The sequence below is a fragment of the Hyperoodon ampullatus genome (assembly GCF_949752795.1).
Source record: "Hyperoodon ampullatus genome assembly, chromosome: 4".
Classification (NCBI taxonomy): Eukaryota; Metazoa; Chordata; class Mammalia; order Artiodactyla; family Ziphiidae; genus Hyperoodon; species Hyperoodon ampullatus.
This window is the reverse complement of record NC_136917.1, coordinates 83,958,914-83,980,004: the sequence shown is the minus strand read 5'-3', so window position 1 is coordinate 83,980,004 and position 21,091 is coordinate 83,958,914. Positions and strand designations below refer to the sequence as shown.

At 37.6% G+C, this 21,091-nt stretch overlaps 1 protein-coding gene across 17 annotated transcripts in view; it reads right to left on the bottom strand.

The window, feature by feature from the left end:
* Positions 1 to 4,368: 4,368 nt before the first annotated feature.
* APC (APC regulator of WNT signaling pathway) overlaps positions 4,369 to 21,091 on the bottom strand; it is a gene marked incomplete at its 5' end in the record, with an annotated part of 138,502 nt that continues 121,779 nt past the window's right edge. For all 17 annotated transcript variants that reach the window (XM_079702112.1, XM_079702121.1, XM_079702114.1 and 14 more), the window contains 5 exons: positions 4,369 to 11,022; positions 12,836 to 13,050; positions 17,845 to 17,961; positions 18,251 to 18,328; positions 18,906 to 19,045. In XM_079702112.1, coding sequence (XP_079558238.1) covers positions 4,437 to 11,022; positions 12,836 to 13,050; positions 17,845 to 17,961; positions 18,251 to 18,328; positions 18,906 to 19,045 — 7,136 coding nt within the window. In that variant the 3' untranslated portion in view covers positions 4,369 to 4,436. The remainder of the gene's footprint in view (positions 11,023 to 12,835; positions 13,051 to 17,844; positions 17,962 to 18,250; positions 18,329 to 18,905; positions 19,046 to 21,091) is intronic.

Genomic DNA, 21,091 nt, shown 5'->3' with positions numbered 1-21,091 from the left:
CACTCAATCACCAACCAGAAATTTCCTTAGACTCTTATTTAAAATTGGCCCAGTTTTTTTTTTTTTTTTTTTTGACAAGCCTCACAAGTCTTTGGTCACTGGTCAGTTAATGATGAGTCTCCCCTGGGTCAGGCATCTGCCTCTGGTGGAAACAGCCATGGTTGGGGGGAAAGACTGGGTACGGGTTTCAGTGACCAACAGTGAGACTAAGTGTCTGGATTCCAAAAGGTGGTGTAGGTGGGGCAGGTAATGTGTGCAACATTCTCAATAGTTCATTTTTCACTACTGTTGCTTTATATTCAGTGGTCACCTCCACTAGTGTAAAGTTGAGTATTTTTAATTAAAAAAAGGAACAGTCTCATAACTTCAAGAAAATAAGCAAATAGTCACAGATGTAGAGAGTTATCCTGAATATCAGAAGTGTATTTAGCACCAAGAACATTATACACACAAAAGAACATACAGGTTGAAAGAAGCATCAGTGGTCTAACAAAAACCAGAATATAGTTTTATAGACCAAAGAACAGAGGAGAATGGCAGGAAAACGACCAGGTGTTTATAGGAGTCAAAGTCAATAGGTTTCAACACTACAAAGTAATATTTAAAAGTCGGCATAATATGAAGGAATTAGAAATTTAAAAAATTTTATACACTCTATTTCAACCATCAAGACTTTTGAAAAATTATTTTTGTTTGGTAAGTGTGAACAATCTGATTACTGAAATACTCTTCAGCTCTTGGCAATTTTCTTTTTGCATTTGTGGGACTCTGTTCTTTTGCTATCTTAGATACAAGGAACCCCCTGTGATAACATGAATTCAGATATAGTGCAACTGGCTCCCTTCTCCAGCAAGACTCATCCCTTCAGTTAATTAACCTTGTGGTAACTAGTTTATGGAAAAGAAGTTTTTTGACCGTACTTAAGAGTGCAATTTGATTCTTTTGGGCTTATCTTTTATTTCATTATTTCCCTCTCATTAACTTTCCTGTTAGTGCAAGGTTAACTTGTAAAGCTTATTCTCAAATACCAATTTGCCATAGTTAATTGGTTGTTTGTATACTAACAAAACGAGTGCATTTTTCTTTCATCTGAAGTCAATCTGCCTTCACTTCAAAGTTCTCTTTTCCCTTTTCTTGGTGTGTGTGTGTCTCTTTTGATCTCTTATTGCAAATCCAAATTATATATTTGCTGAAATTTTTGCCTTTTTGATAACCATTCCAAAGGGAACATTCGTCAATCCCTCAGACACAGTCATTCTCTTTAGAATTACCTGTTCATTCATGTCTGGCAAATTTGTCTACTATTGGGAGTTGCGATGGCCTCCATCAGATTGTATAGCTCAATATTCAAATCTTTCCTGCCTAAAGGAGAGGGAAGTTTGGTATACTTTCTCATATGTCGAGTCCAGTTGTTGAGAAGAGCAGCTGGAACTGAAGGCAATCACTCAAGGAGCTTCGCTGTGGTGACACAGGGCAGTGGTTCTCAGAGTGGTTCCCAGACCAACAGCATCAGCATCACCTGAGAACTTGTCAGAACTGCACATTCTTGGGCCCCACTCAGAATCACAAAGTGTGGGTGTGTGTCTTAACAACATTTTTGGTGATTCAAATGCACTCTACTTGTTTTTTTTTTTAACCACAAAGGACATATATTGAGCATGTTTTCATATTACAACATTACAGAATGTATGGATAAATTGAAAAAATACACACAAACAATAAACAAATGCGGCTTAGATTTGCACTAAGATCAAATGCACTCTAGTTTGAAAACCACTCACTGCCTTAGGAGTGCTGTTTGCTGCAGCCCAAAGATAACAGGGCACTGCCCTACTTCTCTTAACAAGTGTTGCAACTCCACGCTGGGCTCAGCATGCTTGGTATGCCGCTTGTAACAAGCATAAACTGAGAATATTTGGCCTGCTATCACTTATGGCAGCACTCTGTGAAGTTCTAAAAGTAGAATTGAGATTTGCTCCTTTACTAATTCAGAGCCATTATCTCTAACTAGAGGGTCTCATACAGCAACTTTTTCCTCAATGGGCAAAGCAGACTGATTGCACCTTCTCCTAGTAGGCTGTCTACCGGAATTCCTGAATTTTCTGGCATATGGAAGGCACCCTTTTCTCATTTTCAGCATTGTTTTTTTCCCTTCCTTGAGAAAGGTGATTTTATTCTAATTGACTTATATCCCATCTCTTTCCATAAAAGTATTTGAAGTGGTTTATAAAAATTGGCACAAGTAACTCAAAAAAATAGAAAATCAGGACTAAAGGAAAAGGAAAGAAATATGACCTACATCCACGTGTCCCTGTTGGATAAGGCAGCCTTTGAGAAAAACAGAACTATTTAGTATTATTACTTACAAACCATTTCATTCAGATAAAATTTGACAAAAATTTAAATGTAGATATACTCCAAAGGTCAGTAAATTGAGGTGTTTGCAAAGTGGTGGAATAGAAAGAGTATCGGCTTTGGAGTCAAATGCCTTATTTCAAATCACAGCACTTATTTACTGGCATGTTAGTAAATGACTTTAAAAAAGTCATGACCTGTAAATGATAAACACAGGTAAGGGTAGATAATTAACTACATGATGTGATTTCAAAGACACCAGGTAGATGTGCTTACTCCTCACCCCCTTTCCCAGCATCCTGCTATATCCAAATACCTTTTCCCTTCCCCCCAACGCAGAGTGCATGAATTTTATTATTAAAAATAAAATTTCGGGCTTCCCTGGTGGCGCGGTGGTTGAGAGTCCGCCTGCCGATGCAGGGGACGCGGGTTCGTGCTCCGGTCTGGGAGGATCCCGCGTGCCGCGGAGCGGCTGGGCCCGTGAGCCGTGGCCGCTGGGCCTGCGCGTCCGGAGCCTGTGCTCCGCGGCGGGAGAGGCCGCAGCAGTGAGAGGCCCGCGTACCGCAAAAAAAAAAAAAAAAAAAAAAAAAAAAAAAAAAAATTTCATTTATTCAACAAATATGTGAGCATTTATCATCATCCTTACACTCTGATCATTTAGAACAAATTCTGGGAAGATAATATTAAGTTAGCTTTTTAAATACTTCTATCAGTTTATCTTCCTTCCTGAAGGATTCTCTCCCTGCTGTGAGGAAGGAGGAGCTGGAACACATACTCCACAAACCTACCTATCAAAAACAAAGTCTCCCTTAACAGACAGGGGTTTCTAAATAGTCTTTTGAATATCTTAATAGTGTTAAATCTACCTTTGAAGTTCAACATGATTTGCATTTTCTGAGCATGGCAAAGTGCTGATTATAGTTGGTGCTAATCACACAGTGACATTTTTTTTTTCAGGAAAGGTTAAGTGCCAATGCATGGAATGGTTAAATGCCAACAGTCAGCTTCAATTGTTTTTATTACAGTAAGAGGAATTTTACTCTTAATGCATAGAATTTGAAGAAAAAAATTATATAAGCTTTTAAAAGAGGCCCTTTTGACAATTATTAATACAAATGTGAAATAAGACCCTTCAAACAAATACTGATTTCAGTAAGTTTATACATACAGCAATAATTTATTCTTAAATGTTCATTTAGTTTCTGTTGAGACACGATTCATGTCTCATTAATAAAAGAGCAGCCATCTCACCTCAAATACCAGAATATACAACAAGTTACAGCATAGCAAAAATTCTACCTACTTTCAGATAAAATCTAGTTCAGGTAAAATAGTTTCATTCAATGATTTACAGCTACACAGATTTTTTGTTTGTTTGTTTTGAGCACAAAATAGTGTAAGTTGTTACACTATAGCTATCTATATGAACATCATGTGACCACAGAATTGTTAATCATTACTTCTGAAATTGAACCATCAGTTTCATTCATGCAGTAAAGCAAAGCAGGCTGGGTAAACTTGTTCATCGGGAACCATATTACTGTGAATTTCACAGCCACATGATTATGATGTCAGATGGACTCACAAGGACTAAAACAGAATGGTTTTTGCATAAATACCAATTTCTCCCTGATGTAAGTTTAGTCATATAGTCTAGAAATGATTGATAACAGCAATATATCATATCTTCTATCTGTAGTGTTATTTTAAGACAAGCAATAATTAAAGGATGATGGGATGGGATGCTACTTAAATACATGAAAAACATACTGTACAAATATACTTGGCTTTACCATTTTCTTCCTAACTATCAAGAGTGCCTCCCAAAATATGACCAGTGAAGATGAAGTATACTATCAAATATGGCTTCCAGAACAAAAACCCTCTAACAAGAATCAAACCTATTTACAAAATTTTTCAGTCTTTTAGTTTCATTTGAAACAAAATTTTTTTTTGAATTTTATTTTTTATACAGCAGGTTATTAGTTATCTATTTTATACATATTGGTTGAAACAGAATTTCTACATAGCAGTTGTAATTAACACATAACACATTCTTAGTTTCATCATTCCAGCTCTTTTTAAACAGATGTCACAAGGTAAGACCCAGAATGGCGTTTAGGACTTTGAGTTCCACTGGATTCTGTATTGTCAGTTTTTGAATCTCGTTTCTTTGTGTTGTTATTCACTGGTGTTGGGATCTGAGATGGTCGGGCTGAAGTGCTATCTGCGCTGCTTTTCCTTGGGCTTGGGTTGTAATTAAAAGGACTCACTCTGGCAGCAACAGTCCCACTCGGTGAACTGTGCTTGCTTGAGCTGCTAGAACTAAATGGGGTACGTTCAGCTATAGAACTTTCATTAGTCTCTGATGCAGGGACAGGATTACTTTGTCCTGGTTTTGCCTCAGTTCCTTTTTGGTCTGGGGCATCTACCTGAATAAAGGAGTTCAGGCGGTTTTCCAAACCCATGGTGCATACAGGAGCACTACCATTGCTCACATTTTGTTTTCCCTGATTATCTTTTGAATCTTTAGTGTTTGGGTTTCCCTTTTCTGAAACAGTGTCAATCACTGGGGGAGTATTTCCTGTTGGAGATCTTCCAGATCTAGGGTTGTTAATGGGGCAGTCCTCAATTCTCACCCAAACATCCTCTGTTTTAGAAACAGCAGGTGCCATTTGATAAATCAGAGTCTTTGATTCAGCACCATTTGCAGCACCTGAGGAAGTGGTCTGAGAAGTACTATTGGTGGGAGAAATTTCACTTTCTTTCATTTTTCTCCATGTTCCTTTTGTGGATACTTGGTTTTCTTTAGTTTGTTTGGTTCCCGAAGTAGAGTTCACATGTTTTTCGTCCTCACTTTTTGCTTTTTCACTAGACTCTGATGAAGCAGAAAGAATTGAGGATGAACTTCCAGTTCTCCTCCAAGTGCTTACTCGAGGAAGGGATGATGAGTGTTTGCTGTGCTCACGTTTCCAGGTTCCTGACCTATTGATGGGAAGTCTGGAAGGACTTTCAGAATGAGAGCGTGCTATATCATGGCGCTTTACTGGTCTTCCATCATTATACTCTATGGTGGGACTGAGATTAGGTGGGAGTTTTCGCCATCCACCAGCCTGAACAGATGAATGTGTAGACAGAGACATATCAGGAAGGGAAGGACTTAAAATTGGAGTCTGTGCCTGGGACCTAGTGGGAGAATCTGGTCTAGAAGATGGAGAAAGAGATTCAAATGAAGCAGATTCCTCCAATTTTCTTCTTAGGGTTGGGCTTGGAGCTTCTTTGATGAAAGTTGACTGGCGTACTAATACAGGTCTCTCTGACCTATCAGATTCACTTCCACTTGATTTAGTTGAAGACATTCTAGAAAGTTCTACCTTTTTATTGGATCCATTGCTAGTACTCATTTGACTTAGTCCTTTGGAGGCAGATTCACTTCTTGGGATACTACTGACATTTTTGGATAAACCCGTTTGTTTGGTGAGGTTCTGTTGGCTCATCTGTCTGCCAGGAGATGTGTAAGACATTTTCCCAGAACCCGAGGACTTAGTTGAAGCAGTACTAGGGGATGACGTCCTTGGCAGTTGAGATAATTTGTTAGGAGGACTTATTCCATTTCTACCAGGAGAAATTGAGTTTCGCCCTGGAGACTGCAAAGGTCTACTTAATGGCTGCTGGGCAGGTCTTGAAGGAGTGGAATCTCTAGATCCTGATCTAGAAGGCCCTTTATTTGACCCAGGTGTCTGGGATGCTTGCCTCGTAGCGGGGCTTAATTCTGACTTCACTGATGGCTTGGCTCCTCTGGGGGAAGTGGTAGCTGCCTGACCTTCACTAGGGCTTTTGGAGGCTGGAGTCTTAAGGGGTGGGCCTTTTTTAGAAACCGGACTTGTACTTGAAGAGCTATTCCGAACTCCTGGAATATGAATCATTGTCCTACCTCGAGAGATTGAAGGCATGTTTGTCTGAAGGGGTTGTTTCATTTGGCTTGAAACTTCCGAATTAGATCGAACTTTTCCAGTAATCAAACTTTTATAAACTTTTTTCCCTCCTTTTATTCCTTTATTTTCAGATTCTAACTTCTTAGTTTCCAATGTACTTTTCTCCCCAGGTTTTAGAATTCGTGGGCCTTTATTACTTGCAAAGGGTTTTTCCTCTTGATCAGGTGTAAGATGAAATGGTGATCCCAGAGAGATTCCTGATTTCAGGGAAAGGATGGAATCTGAATCAGACGAAGCTTGTCTAGATAAACACGCGGCAGCAGCAGCTTGATGTAAACTACTTACTATGGAATTTGCACCTTCCTGAATAGCTTTCCAATCGAAATTTTCTGAATCAGGGGATAAACCATGTTCTGAATCTGGTCTCTGTATATCTTTCAAATCAAGTGTCAAATCTTCTGTTAATATGCCACTCATATTTCTGGGACTATGCTTTTCATTATCAGCCTTGAGTCTTGAAGGCTTTTTCTTTTTTGGCATTGCAGAACTTATACATTCCTGCAACAGGTCATCTTCAGAATCAATACTGAGAGAACTGAGAGAACTGTTTCTTGAGAAACAAACAGGGGTATCTTCAACGTGAAATGATTTAGGAGCATAACCTGACGCCTGAGGTTTACTTGCTTCTCCCTGTGAGTCAGGGGGCTCTGTCTCTTTGATAGGTTCATTTTCCTTATTGTTGTTGTTTTCTTGATCAATGTCACTAAGAGAACTTAGAGAGGAATTTCGGGAAAAGCAAACCGGAGTATTTTCAATAGCAAAATTCTGTAATTTCTCATCTGTTGCTGCCCCTCTGTCTGGTATATCTTTGGAGGACTGGGGAAAAGTGGATTGCTTCTGCAGCACGGGTTTAGGCTGACCTCGATTTACTGGATGTTTTGGAACAGCTTGTGTCTTATTAGCTGATTGTTGGTTTGAGGTTAGTTCTGTGTGGTTGGTAACTTTAGCTTCTGATTCCTTATTTTCCTTCCCCTTTCTTAATTCAGCCTTTTCCCTGGAAAGGTCGACATCATCATCATCAAAATCTAGAGAACTCAAAGAATCATTTCGTGAAAAACAGTATGGAGTGCCTTCAATAGGTGTGTAATGATGAGGTGAATCAAAAGTAAAACTTCCTCTGGCTCGATCTTCATTATTTGGGACCTTATCATTGAAGTCCTTGGAATTATTTTTCAAGCTCTGTTTCTTTGAATCTTTGTTGTCTGAGAAATTTCTTTCAGCATTTAAATTATTTTTTGAGTCCGTATTTTTTCTTACACGTGTCCTGTATTCAGTATTTTGTGGTATAGGTTTTACTGGTGAAGTAGGTTTCTTTTTCTTACCATCTAATTGATTTTTGTTAGTTCCAGATGAAGACATAGATGCTTGTTGGACCTGGTCCATTATCTTTTTCACACGGAAAGGCTTGTGACTTTTTCCTTTGGGCATAGCAGAATTAATGCATTCTGCAAGAATATCGCCTTCTTCTGTTTTATTGTCATCCAGTTCAGGTATAGTTACAGATGAGGCTTTCCCTGTTTGAGCCTCATCTGTACTTCTGCCTTCTGTAGGAATGGTGTCTCGTTTTTCAAATTCACCTGACTGTGTTCCTGCTCTAACACCTTCTCCAGCAGCTAACTCATTTGGAGGGGATTCTATCGTTAGATCACTTAGAGATGTAGCTGTGGAAAAGTTTATAGGTGTCCCTTCTACACAATACACCCGAGGCATATCATCTCCTGGTGTAAAACTAACATGCTTTTGTGCTTGTAATCTGGTTTGTGATGGCAGAAGTTTGTACACAGGCAGTTGACTTGGTTTCCTTGCCACAGGTGGAGGTAATTTGGAAGAAGTCTGGGCTGGCTTTTTGGCTTTGCGTGAAGATTTTGTTGGCATGGCAGAAATAATACACTCTTCTAGTATTTCAATATCATCATCATCTGAATCATCTAATAGATCTTTTTCAGAATCAGTGGGTTTTTCTGCCTCTTTTCCCTGGCTTTCATTTGATTCTTCAGGCTGCTCATTTTCTGTTTCATTCCCATTGTCATTTTCCTGAACTGGAGGCATTATTCTTAATTCCACATCTTTCTGAATAAATGGCTCATCGAGGCTCAGAGCACTCAGGCTAGATGAACAAGAAAATCCATCAGGAGTACTTTCTGTGGCAAAATGTAACAAAGCATCAGCATCTGGAAGAACCTGGACCCTCTGTACTGCAGCATTTACAGCAGCTTGCTTAGGGCCACTTTCTCTCTTCTCAGCACTAGGTGCTTTATTTTTAGGTACTTCCTGCTTAGTCTGAGCTGATTGAGGAGGAGGGGGAGGAGGGGTTTTACTTCTGCTTGGTGGCATGGTTTGTCCAGGGCTATCTGGAAGGTCACTGGGGCTTATAATGCCACTCACCATTCCACTGCAGGGTTCACTCTGAACGGAGCTGGCAATCGAACGACTCTCAAAACTATCAAGTGAACTGACAGAAGTACATCTGCTAAACATGAGTGGAGTCTCCTGAACGTAGTGCTCTGGTGGACTTTTAGGTGTCTGAGCACCACTCTTTGATGGAGATTTGGCCCCTGAAGAAAATTCAACAGCTTTGTGCCTGGTTGATTCTGAAGATAAACCAGAAGCCTGGAGTCTGCTGGATTTGGTTCTAATGTGTTGTGACACTGTTGGAACTTCACTCACAGAATCTTCAGTTGATCTAGTTCCACTGTTTTCTTTTATTTCTGCTATTTGTAGGGTATTAGCAGAATCTGCTTCTTGTGTTGTCTGATCACATCCTATTTCATCTTCAGCTGATGATAAAGATGATAATGAACTACATCTTGAAAAACATATTGGGGTATCTTCTACACAGTAAGTCTGTATTGTTTCTTGGTTGATAGAGGGAACTTTGCAAGAGGAAGAGGTGGCTTTTTGGGTCTGACCACTCCTGCTCTGTGCTGAACTTTGATGGAGCTGATTCTGCCTCTTGGCATTAGATGAAGGTGTGGATGTATTCTCACTGCTTGAAGAGATGTGTTCAGTTTTAGTGCTTTGTCCAGATGAATTCTTTGAGAATGAAAATGCTGGTTTCTGTGAAGAAGGAATGTCTGTGGCATATTTTAAACTATAATCAATAGGCTGATCCACATGATGTTTTTCTTCATTATATTTTATGCTATAATTGGTTGGTCTCTCTTCTTCCTCATGTTGCTCTTCCTCAGAGTAACGTTCACTGTAGTTGGTTGGCTTATCATCTTCATAGTCATCTTCCTGACACAAAGACTGATTTACATTTTGATTAATTCCATGATTAGAACCTACTCGATTTGTTTCTGAACCATTGGCTGCTCTTGACCTATATGGGGAAACACATTCTTGCTGTCCAAAATGTGGTTGGAACTTGAGGTGTTTATCATCAGTGCTCTCAGGATATACAGGATAAGTTGTGCTTTGACTCCTTGATTGTCTTTCCTCATTTTGTTTTATTTCATCTTCTATTATATGTTTGGGTCTTGCCCATCTTTCATTCTGTGAAGGACTTTGCCTTCCGGAGTTCAACTGTTCATCAGAATATTTAAGACTATAATTTATTGGTGTATCTAGTTCTCCATCATTATCATCCATATGATTTGCACTATGTATTTTATGGGCTAGGTCAGCTGGATACTGACCATAGCTGCAAAATTTACTTTCCTCATCTTCAGAATAGGATTCAACTGAAGGTTTCATTTGACCTCTTTTACCATAACCATCACTACTGCTGACACTATTTAAACTATCATTTGAAGATCTCTTGTATTCTACTTTGGCATATGGCACTGGACATGTCCTGTTTGAGTTTTCTGACTTGGTGAAGTTGTAAGAGTTTGCATGTGTGTGGGCGGTAGAGCTTCTTCTTAGTGCATTCCTCTCATCTGTCCCACAATGCAGTTCTGGGGTAGACCCAGAACTTCTGTCTTCCTGGGAGGTATGAATGGCTGATACTTCTTCCATGACTTTGGCAATTTGGGCTGCAGTGGTAGAAATCTGCAAACCTCGCTTCGAAGAGGTTCCTGGATTTTCTGTTGCTGGGTGGTAGTTGACTAGGCTAATACCTCGTTCTCTCTCCAAACTTCTATCTTTCTCAGAACGAGAACTATCTAAACTTCCCCTTGATGAAGAGGAGCTGGGCAACACTGTAGTATTTAAATATGGTGACAGGACAGTCATGTTCCCAGTATTAAAATTGTCTGACCTATTATCATCATGTCGATTGGTGTCAAAAACATAGTCACTATAGAGATTTTGCTTGTGTCTCTGCTTACTACGATGAGATGCCTTGGGACTTAAATTGTCAATATTGTCAAAAGTCTCTGATAAATGTTGAGCATCTAATTCTGCTTCTAGGGCTTTTTGTTTCCTGACATGAAGAGAAGGCAAGCTTGAACCAGGAGACATGATATTGGCATCCTTATACTTTGCAGGTCTATTTGCCATGAGATTCCTTAAAGCTGCAGCACTTCCCATAGCAATCATCTTGTGCTTTGAATGAATGAGGTTCTTGAGCATGCTGACTGCTCCCATGTCCCATAATGCTTCCTGATCTTTAGGATTTCTTGCTGAGAGATTCCACAAGGTTCCACATGCATTACTGACTATTGTCAAACTGTGAGATTTCAAGTGTTGTAATAAGGTTTGTAAGCAATTATTCTCTCTTAGGATTTGCCTGAAATAAAAATATCACAAAAGTAAGGTAAAAATCTGTTCGTAGTAACAACAAGTAAAAGGACAGAAAAGAAATTTAAATCTAAAGATAACTACTAAAGCTTATTAACAACAGGCATAATAAAATCACACCAGATTATACTATAAATTTCAGGCATTGCCCATCTCCTTTTGTTCTTAGTTCATTTAATGTTTATTGTTTTAAAGTACTCATCTGTCAGACTAAAAGAAGTAAAAGCGTTTAGTTTAATCAATTCTGCATTTCCTATTCTGACCCAATAGCTTCAAACACTTTTTCTTGAGTAGATATATTTACTTTATTTACATAGTGACGGAGTTTCTCAGTTTGAGGAGTACAGATGTATTATGAAATCTTAAGCTGAACAGGGGCTGTGGTAATTTAATCTCTGGATGGGCACCACAATGCCAACAAACTGAGATATCTCAGAAGAGGTAGATAGAAGAAACTGATTGACAATAGATCTTAACAAAGTCAGGGAGCACACTGTAAGCTCCTAGGTAAGCAGAATGACTTTTAGATAATCTTTCTGCCTCTGGTTTGATTTTGTAATACTGCCATTCCCCCTTACAAGTGTTCTCGGGCAAATTGTGTGTAGTCGTTCTTTCTAAAAATAAAGTGAAAGAAAAGTTTTCAAAACATTAACTATAAAAACAAGAGTTAAGAGTCAGCATAATGAATGTTAGGATCTGAAAGAGCTATGGCTTGTTTAAGGCATGGTAAAATGAAGTTTAATGACAGCACAGTTGGCACTGGTGGGCTTTAAAACTGATAGGCGGGCTTCCCTGGTGGCGCAGTGGTTGGGAGTCTGCCTGCCGATGCAGGGGACACGGGTTTGTGCCCCGGTCCGGGAAGATCCCACATGCCGCGGAGCGGCTGGGCCCATGAGCCATGGCCACTGGGCCTGCGCGTCTGGAGCCTGTGCTCCGCAACGGGAGAGGCCACAACGGTGAGAGGCCCGCGTACTGCAAACAAACAAACAAACAAACAAACAAACAAAAGAAACCTGATAGGCAAGGGTGCAGTAAGCTTTACCATGGCGGCTCTCTAGCAGTCCAGTAGACACCTGAGTGCTTACTGGGTCTAAGAGGTCTTCTATGAACAGAAGAAAGGGCTATAAGGCTTGTAGCTGGTGCATCAAAAACTTAAAGAAAAGATGTTTATGTTCTTTTCAAAGCCCTTTTACTAAAGGTACCTCATAGTCTTTTTGAAAATGAGAGAGGAACAATACAGGATAAAATAAATAAATATGCTGTGAAAGATACCCATATTTTTGTTGAGATAATACAGAGCTCAAGTTCTGAAAATATGTGCCTTGTACCTGAGGTGCCTCTTAGGTTTCACAGCTCTAACAGATTGGATGAATGGTGGTTGGCTGAAAAATATTATGATTATTGATGTTATGGCACCACTACAAAAATGTGAACCATTGTACTCTCTGGATCATAACCACAAGGTTTTGTTTTTTATAAACCTCATATTCGTTTAAGCCATGCTAACATATAGGAAAGGATTTTCTTCTCTGTAATATTTATGACTTTCATTTTTTCTTCTACACATGGGTTATACCTCTCAAGTATCATTTATTTCTAGACATCTTTATGATACTATGAACTTTTATTAGAATAAATATGTTAATGAATAAGTCAGGAATTAATAGTTATATTTTCATTGTCATAAATGTAATTTGGCTTAGAACTTGCATAATTACATAAAACACTGCTTACAGTTGAGTCTTTCTGAGAGTATGAATCTTACAATTTCATTTAAAAGTAATATAAACTCCTGTATTTACCTGTGGTCCTCATTCGTAGCTATCAAGCTGGACACATTCCGTAATATCCCACCTCCACTTTCAATAATAGCTAAAGTATTTGTCTGGCTCCGGTAAGTGAGAGTGCCAACCAAAAATGCAAGCGCACCATCTACGGCACATATATCAGCTTTATTCTCAGTGCAGTGTGCTGACAAATTCCATAAGGCACTCAATACGCTTTTGAGGGTTGATTCCTATCAAGAAACAGAATATGTGTCATCTAATTAGAGTTGGAATTTCCTTCTTATAATGTCTATGTTTACTTCTATTGAGGAAGCTTTTTTTTTTTCCTCTTTAGATCTTCCCTGCTGCCCATCCTTCACTGGTAAAGTATTAGGAACTCCTCGTTTAGAAAAACTTTCATAAAATACCAAATCGAACTTAAGACAGTGATATCCCCATGAAACAAGCAGAACGCAATATTAAAATAATGGCCTTTATGAACTTTATTCTAAGTGTTTAGATGGTGCACGCATATCTCACAAGAGCTTATATTAGAATATGAAACAGAACTGATGTGCATTCTGAAAGATAGCATTTTCAGGACAACAGAAGCTAGAGAAAGCCCTCTACATGCCGATATGGAAAGATATCTAGATGTATCATTAAATAAAAAGAGCAAGTTGCAGAGGAATATGTGCAATCTTGTTTGTATAAAAACACACATATATATTTATGTGTGGTTGATTCAAAAGTAACAATGTAACTTATTAAAAAGAAAGCATACTAGAAAAACTCCAATTTCTTAAAATCCCCAAAGAAACAAAGTAATTGAAAAACCAGAACTCCCTGGTATACAGTATCACAGCAAACTGACAAATTATAAATGCCACAGAAAATACTCTGAGTATACGATTAAGGATATTTGGTCAAAACTTGCCATGATCCTGATGTCAGTCTTTCTTTTTACTACAAATTAATCAGGGAACAGACAAACATTCATTAGAGATCTACTCTGTGCCTATCACTATTAGAGGCACTCCAGAAAACATAGCAACTGATACTTGCTTTGAAGGTGCTAACTGTTTACTCTGGGGAAAAAAGAATGCAAAACCATACTTGAAACCAAGGGCTCTAATGGAAAGATTATTACCATCTGAATTTAATTAAATAAGTAAAATATTTCATGGAGGAGAGCAGCTCTGCAGAAGAAAAGACATGTACATTCAGAGAGAAGGCAGGGGAAGTAGGAGGAAAGGCATGGAAGTGGAAATAAGCAAGGGAGGACTAAAGAACAGAAAGAAGACACAGAGGAAGTCAAAGTCCATGCTGGGGCATTGTGGGAAGTAAGGTCAGAGAGGTAAAAGGTGGCCCTGAATGTCGTGGCAAACATTCTGGGCCTAACCCAATAAGGAACTAGCCATTGTATTCTCTTCATCAAGGTATTAAATGAATAAAACAATGTAGGAGCAGGTTTAGATACTACTTATCAGGAAGCAGGGAAGAAGTGCTTTCACCACTGAAGATGTGAAAAGGCTAAGAGCTCAATTTTAATTATATTGTGAATGAGGTAAAAGGTGGGACATTCAAAATATCCTGAGAACAGAAAAAAATGGCAAGAGTTTAGAGGAGTGAGCTAAACTTACAACTGACCTAGAGGCGAGAGCTGAAGGCAGGAAAATAGAAGTTGCTCTTCTAGACTACCTGTAGAGGGCCAAGGGTCTTGTTTCAAAGAAGCTTTATAGTTAAAGGAGACAAGGAGAAATGATTAGATGTTGGAAGTACAGGTGGTAAAAACAAAGGGAAGAGATTCAGTAAGGAGTGTGATCAAAAAGTATCAAATATAGGTGTAGGTAGAAAAGAAATACCCTAGTTAATCTATAAGTCTAGATTTTGGTAGAAGCAATATTAGAAAGGACTGAAGAAGGTATGGCCAGTTAAGAAATGAAGCAAGTGACTACGTGTTCAGGGTTTTGGTTCTTATAGGAAAAAGAGGAACACTGCAGAAGTTAGAAGAAGCAACAGACGATTTTTGTTTTCATTTTCAAAATATTGGGCTTCTTACAGATAGCTGAAACATAAAAAAGCTGACTTCTCTACACCCAGTAGAGATATAGAAGACAAGAGTAAGGGACTAATAGCTTTGAGTAAATAGCCACGCTTAGGGCACAGAGTGCAGGTGAAGAAAAGATTCTGCTGTGTAGAAGAGTAAGAGCCAGTGAATGATGGTAAAATGATGCAGTACGTGGGGAACATGGAAGGTAGTTTTGGTTCTTGTGGTCATTAGTAGTAAATGAAGTTGACAAGGAAGAGATGACAAATTAAAAAAGAGAAACAGAACATTCATAATGACGGTTGCACTGAATGTAGAAAAAGAGGGAAAAAATAAATTCTAATACTGCTAACCAGAGCAGGCCCAAACCAGAATTGGATATTATAAATTTCTGATGGGCTACTTTTTCCAAGATTGGGCCTTGCATTAAAAATTTGTAGATGAATTTAGGGAGAAATGGTCTTTAAACTACTACTCTTCCTTTACAAGAACAGGCTATGTCTTTCCATTTATTACAGTCATCTCTTAACGCTTCTCAGTAGGATGTGTCTTTTAATCTAACTTTCTTGGTTTGTAGCAATTAGTTTATATGTAGATCTTTGAGGTCCTTGAGCGACAATAAAATAATGAGCTATTCAGCAGCAATACAAGTTCCCATAATACCTACAAATACATTAAATCTTTCTGAAAACACACAAGCTTGATAAGAAAGGAGTCTTAAAGTGTACATGGGGCTAATTTTTTGTATAATTTTATTAAGGTATAATTAGAGAACAATAAACTGCACATATTTCAAGTGTGCAATTTGATCATTTTTGATGTGTGTGTATACCAAGATAACATTTATATCACCCCCTCCACTTTCCTCATGCCGCCTGTAATCCAACCCCAACCCCAGGCAACCGCTGTTCTGATTCCTGTCATTGCAGATTATTGAATGTATAAATAGGTCACTTTTTTTTTAATAGCCAAATTGTATTCCACAATTTGTTTACCCATTTACCTACTGATGGACATTTGTGTTAATTTTAGTTTTTGGCTATCACAAATAATCTTTCTGTGAATATTTGTAAGTCTTTGTGTGAATTTAAGTTTTTGTTTCTCCTGGGTGGCCAGGTTGTATGGTAGGTAAATGTTTAATTTTAAAACACTGCCAAATGTTCTCTAAAGTTGGATAGGCATACCTCAGAGATATTGCGGGTTTGGTTCCAGACCATTGCAATAAAGCCAATATCGCAATAAAGCCAAGTCACATCATTTTTTTTTTGGTGTGCATATAAAAGTTATGTTTACACTATACTGTAGTGCATATAAAAGTTATGTTTACACTATACTGTAGTCTATTAAGTGTCCAATAGCATTACGTATAAAAAAATGTACATACCTTAACTGAAAAATAATGCTGTTGGAAAAATGGCACCAATAGACTTGCTTAATGCAGGGTTGCCACAAACCTTCAATTTATAAAAAATGTAATAACTGCAAAGTGCAATAAAGCGAGGTATGCCTGTACGGCATGTAACATTCCCTCTAGCAGTGTGTGAGAATTCCAGCTGCTCAACATCCTTGACAACGCTTGGCCAATATTTTAAATTTTAACCAAGATAATATCTTTAATGGTATCTCGTAGTTTTAATTTGTATTTTTCTGATGACTAACAATGTTGAGTATCTTTTCAAGTGCTTATTGGCTATTCACGTATCTTCTTTTCTGCAGTGTGAGTACAAGTGGTCTGCTGATTTGGTAGTGTTTTAAAGGTATCTTTATGCAGACCCCAAGTATATTTGAGTATTACCTTTTTTCCCAGTTTTGAGATATAGTTGACATGTAACACTGTTTAAAGTATAAAGCATAATGATTTGACTTATAAACATCATGAAATGATTACCACAGTAAGTTTAGAGAACATCTATCATCTCATACATACACAAAATTAAAGAAATAGAAAAAAAATTTTGTTCCTTGTGATGAGAACTCAGGATTTACTCTCAACAATTTTCATATATAATGATACAGCAGTGTTAATAAGATTTATCATACTGTATATTACATCCCTAGTACTTATTTATCTTATAACTGGAAGTTTGTACCTTTTGACCACCTTTGAATATTAACTTTATATCCAGTTATTTAGTTGAATACTTATTTCTAACAATTTTTCAGTTGATTTTCTTGGGTTTTTCAGGTATAAAATAATATAATTTAGAAAAAATACATAAGTAAACAAACAAAACATCCCCAGACTCTTCCTTCTCTGAAAAGGAATTTTTTTTTTTTTTTTTTGAAAAGGAAATTTTGAAGAGAAAAATATGTAGGCTCTGGATCAAGGAGTTCTGGTTGGGTGAAAGGAAATTCAGATTAGCTAAAAAGACTTGCTTAGTTCCTCTCAAATTTCAATTTAAAAAAAAATTAGCTTAGTTTCTGAAGTAGATATACTATCTGGAGTTATTTCCTTTTGTAAACAAATTATTATTTGAGGGATTTCTCACCTTTGGGTCTGATTACCTCTTGACAGGGTAACTATCAGAATTTGAGGACTCAGGTAGATTGAGATTTGGGCAGCAAAGAGTTAACACTCAACACCAGTGATTGGCAACTGAGGGTGATTCTGTCCCTTTTCCTTTACAGAGGACATCTGGTAATACGTGGAGATATTTCTGATTGTTATGACTGAGGGGAAGGTGTACTGGCATCTACTGTGCAAAGGCCAGGGATGCTGCTAAACATCCTACAAGGCACAGATCAGTCCTCCAAAACAAAGACTTATCTGGTGCAAGATGTCAACAGTGCTGAGTCTGAAAAACCCTGACTTAATACTAGGCTACCTTGTACAATCTTTTCCGGCTTAATACTTTAGGAGTTTGGAGCAGACTAAGTCTAGGGATAGGTAAGATAAGAGGGTCAGAAATTAGTGAGTCTCAGGGGTGGGAGACGGCAGCAAAAAAGTATCCAAAGATGAAATCCCTATTGTAATACTAAATGTTTTCAAAGGTACCTTTTTCACTTCCAAAGCACATTCCATCAATGCTTTCACACTTCCAACTTCACGCAAAGTCTTTTTACTATTTACATCTGCTCTCCAAGACAGATTCCTCAAAACACTTGCAATAACCTGCAAATAAATCAATTTTAGAATAATTTGTTTATAAAATTATTCATACTAGTTGCTTTCTTGTTCGTAATGTTAAGAGTAGAAATATATTAATAAATAAATTTCTTCTAAATGCTAATATAGTGCCAAAAGGAATTCCTACAATATAATTATTTTCCTCTATTGTGGTGTTAATGTAGCCACAATTTAAACATGAGATGCTAAACAGTGAGCCACAGCTTAAATTAATCTAAATCAGGGTATTAACCCACTAATAGCCAAGAAAAACATTTGAAATTCTAAGTAGTACCTGCTGTAAGTCCTCACTTTCAGATTTTAGTTGGGCCACAAGTGCTCTCATGCAGCCTTTCATAGAGCATAGTGTAGCCTGTAAAATCAAATATTGCAGAGGGTCAATAATAAGGCAACCTGGAGCCATGCTTTATTTTTGACTAGTAAACTTCAAATCCAGTTTCAGTCGTCTCATTTCAATCCTAACTAATGTTTTACTCATAAAAGAACTAGAACCAGATTACATAAATGAAAGACAAATACCCTCCTAATCCTTTGGTATTTGTTCTTTTCTTGGCAAACTGGAAAAATAAGGTGAATAAATGATAAGAAACAATAAGCAAAGGGTTTTAAAGTCTTTTATTTGGATGGAACCAACACGTGTATAACACTTGCACCAATCATCAAGATTTCCAGATTTTTGCTATCATTCCCAGGAACAGTATTTTAAATGTGATCACATAGATCCACTACTGTGTTCCATCTTTTGCTTTTGTTTAGGCATAAGACAACCAAATGAATAAGGATATGCAGTGAGGTATGAAGTACAAGCTTTTGTTGGTCAGTGTTTAATGAGGAGAGTGACAAAAAGAAAGTCAGTGAAAAGTAGTTTGTATGAAAGTAAAATAACTCACACCAGAGATATCGTAAGAAATGGATCTTATAAAACATACCTTGTTGGCTACATCTCCGAAAGTCAAGTTTGTCAAAGCCATTCCTGCATATCGTCTTAAGGTAATACTGTAGTGGTCATTAGTAAGTCCATACATTTCACAGTCCACTTGCAATAATTCTGCAATGGCCTGTAGTCCCCCTAATTTAAAAAGGGCAAGAGGAAAAAGATAATAATCTAAAATAAAACAAATGGGTACCAAGTTTATAAATTATTAGGAAAAATTCTCAAAGAATGAGAATATATAAATTTAATTTTGTCTTTAGAATTATAAGCTACAGAAAATATTATAAAGGACTCTTGTGTAATATACTTATAAAGTACAAGTGACAACTATTCCATTTTCTGCCAGTTTTTCCACCCTCCAGCCCCTTGCCTTACTGAGTGAAATGAACATTATACTCTATTTACTGCACATACGCTGTATCTTGTCACGGATGAAGAAGGCTATTTTCTAACACTAGGTCTTCCTGAATGTAAGCAGAAAAAGGTAACTTATTTTTATTATTAGGACTTCACAAACACTCTTCATTGTCATACACTGTGGCCTAATTACTTTAATATATTTTTATCTCCCAAATAATTTTTAGTATCCTTAGGAATACTAAAACTTCTAAATGAAACTGTGCATGAAGCAAAGCTTATTTTTTTTTTATGAAAAAGAATTACCTATTCAACTTATTACTAAGCTCTATAAAACCATTTTTAATTTTACTTTTTTAATTCTTACTTTTCTTTGATACTCATGAAGTGTCAAATACCAATACTAGGATTTAGTATTTTCTTTCCCCTTGATTCCCACCAATGGGTATACTTAACAATGCCCACAGTGGTCAGCAGTAGGAAGGCAAGGAGGAAAATGAAGGGAAAGGAAAGGAAAAGACATAAAGGAAGGGGTGGTAAAAAGACAAAACAAAAAGACAAAAGGTGAAGCAAAATGGTGAGGGAGTAAATAAAAAGAAAAATAAAAATGCATATGGAGGTTATTCAAAATATTATTCGTTATCAATATTAATCATCATGGGACTGGAGACATTCTTTTGTCAGAGAAGTGGCTTAGACAGAAAATGAGAAGATGAATATAAACAGGCAATTCTTGGATACTGTAAGTCTAAACAATCAGGTCATTAATCTGAAAGAGGATCGGTACATTTTTGTAAATGATCTAGAAGGGTCAGTATGTAGATGAATCAGCAAGTCTGCAAAAAGACCAAGTTCTATCTTGGGTCAAGAATGCCAGGCCAGGGGATTTAACTCTTGGAACATTTGTGTAAATCTTTACAACTAGCACCAATGACAGATGAGTTTGAATGTAGGTAAGTAAAAATTAATTTGGTTAAGGAAAATCCAAACCGTATTTAGGAAGATTTTCCTCCATCCACCCATGATGATGGGAAGATAAACAGCCAATGAAAAAAACAGCCAATGTCTTTATGGAGCTTACAGATTAGAGCAAAGACAGGCATTGAACAACTAATTTAAGTGTAGTGGATTGTGTAGAAGCACAGGGCAAGATAACAGGTGAACTTAACCCAGACTGGGAGGATCAAGAAAATGGCTGAGGAAATAATGTTTAACTTGAGACTTAAAGGATGAATGAATATCTAAAAAGGGTGGGGCAGAAACAATAAGGAAGCATCTCAGGCAGATCAAACAGCATGTGCAAGGACTGCTGGGCCTGAAATATACAGCAACAAGGAGAGGGTCACAGGTGAGGCTACAAAAATGGCTAGAGGCCAGATTATGCAAGACTTTGTGTGCCTCACCAAGGATTTAAGGCAAGGGAAGGAATAATCAGATGTTTGTTCTAAACAGATTCCTATGACTGTAGGCTGCAGAATGGATTATGATTGGAAGTGGGGGGACAAGTAAGACAAACTATGGGAGAACAGGAGAGATGACAAAGGCTTGCTTGGGGTGGGGATAAAAAGAAGAGCAGTGATATGAGATGTATTTAAGAACCAGAATTAAAGCATTTATGAGATATAGGGGATAAGGAATAGACTAACGGATGTCTTCTAAGATTCTGGCTTCAGCAAGTGGGTTGACTGCAATGCCATTTTCTGAGAAAAGGAACCCTGGAAGAGACAGAGATTTGGGGATGGAGGAGACAACAAACTCAGTTTTTGTCAGCTGAGTCAGAAATGTCTGAAAAATCATCTAGGTGAAGATGTCGAATGAGCAGTT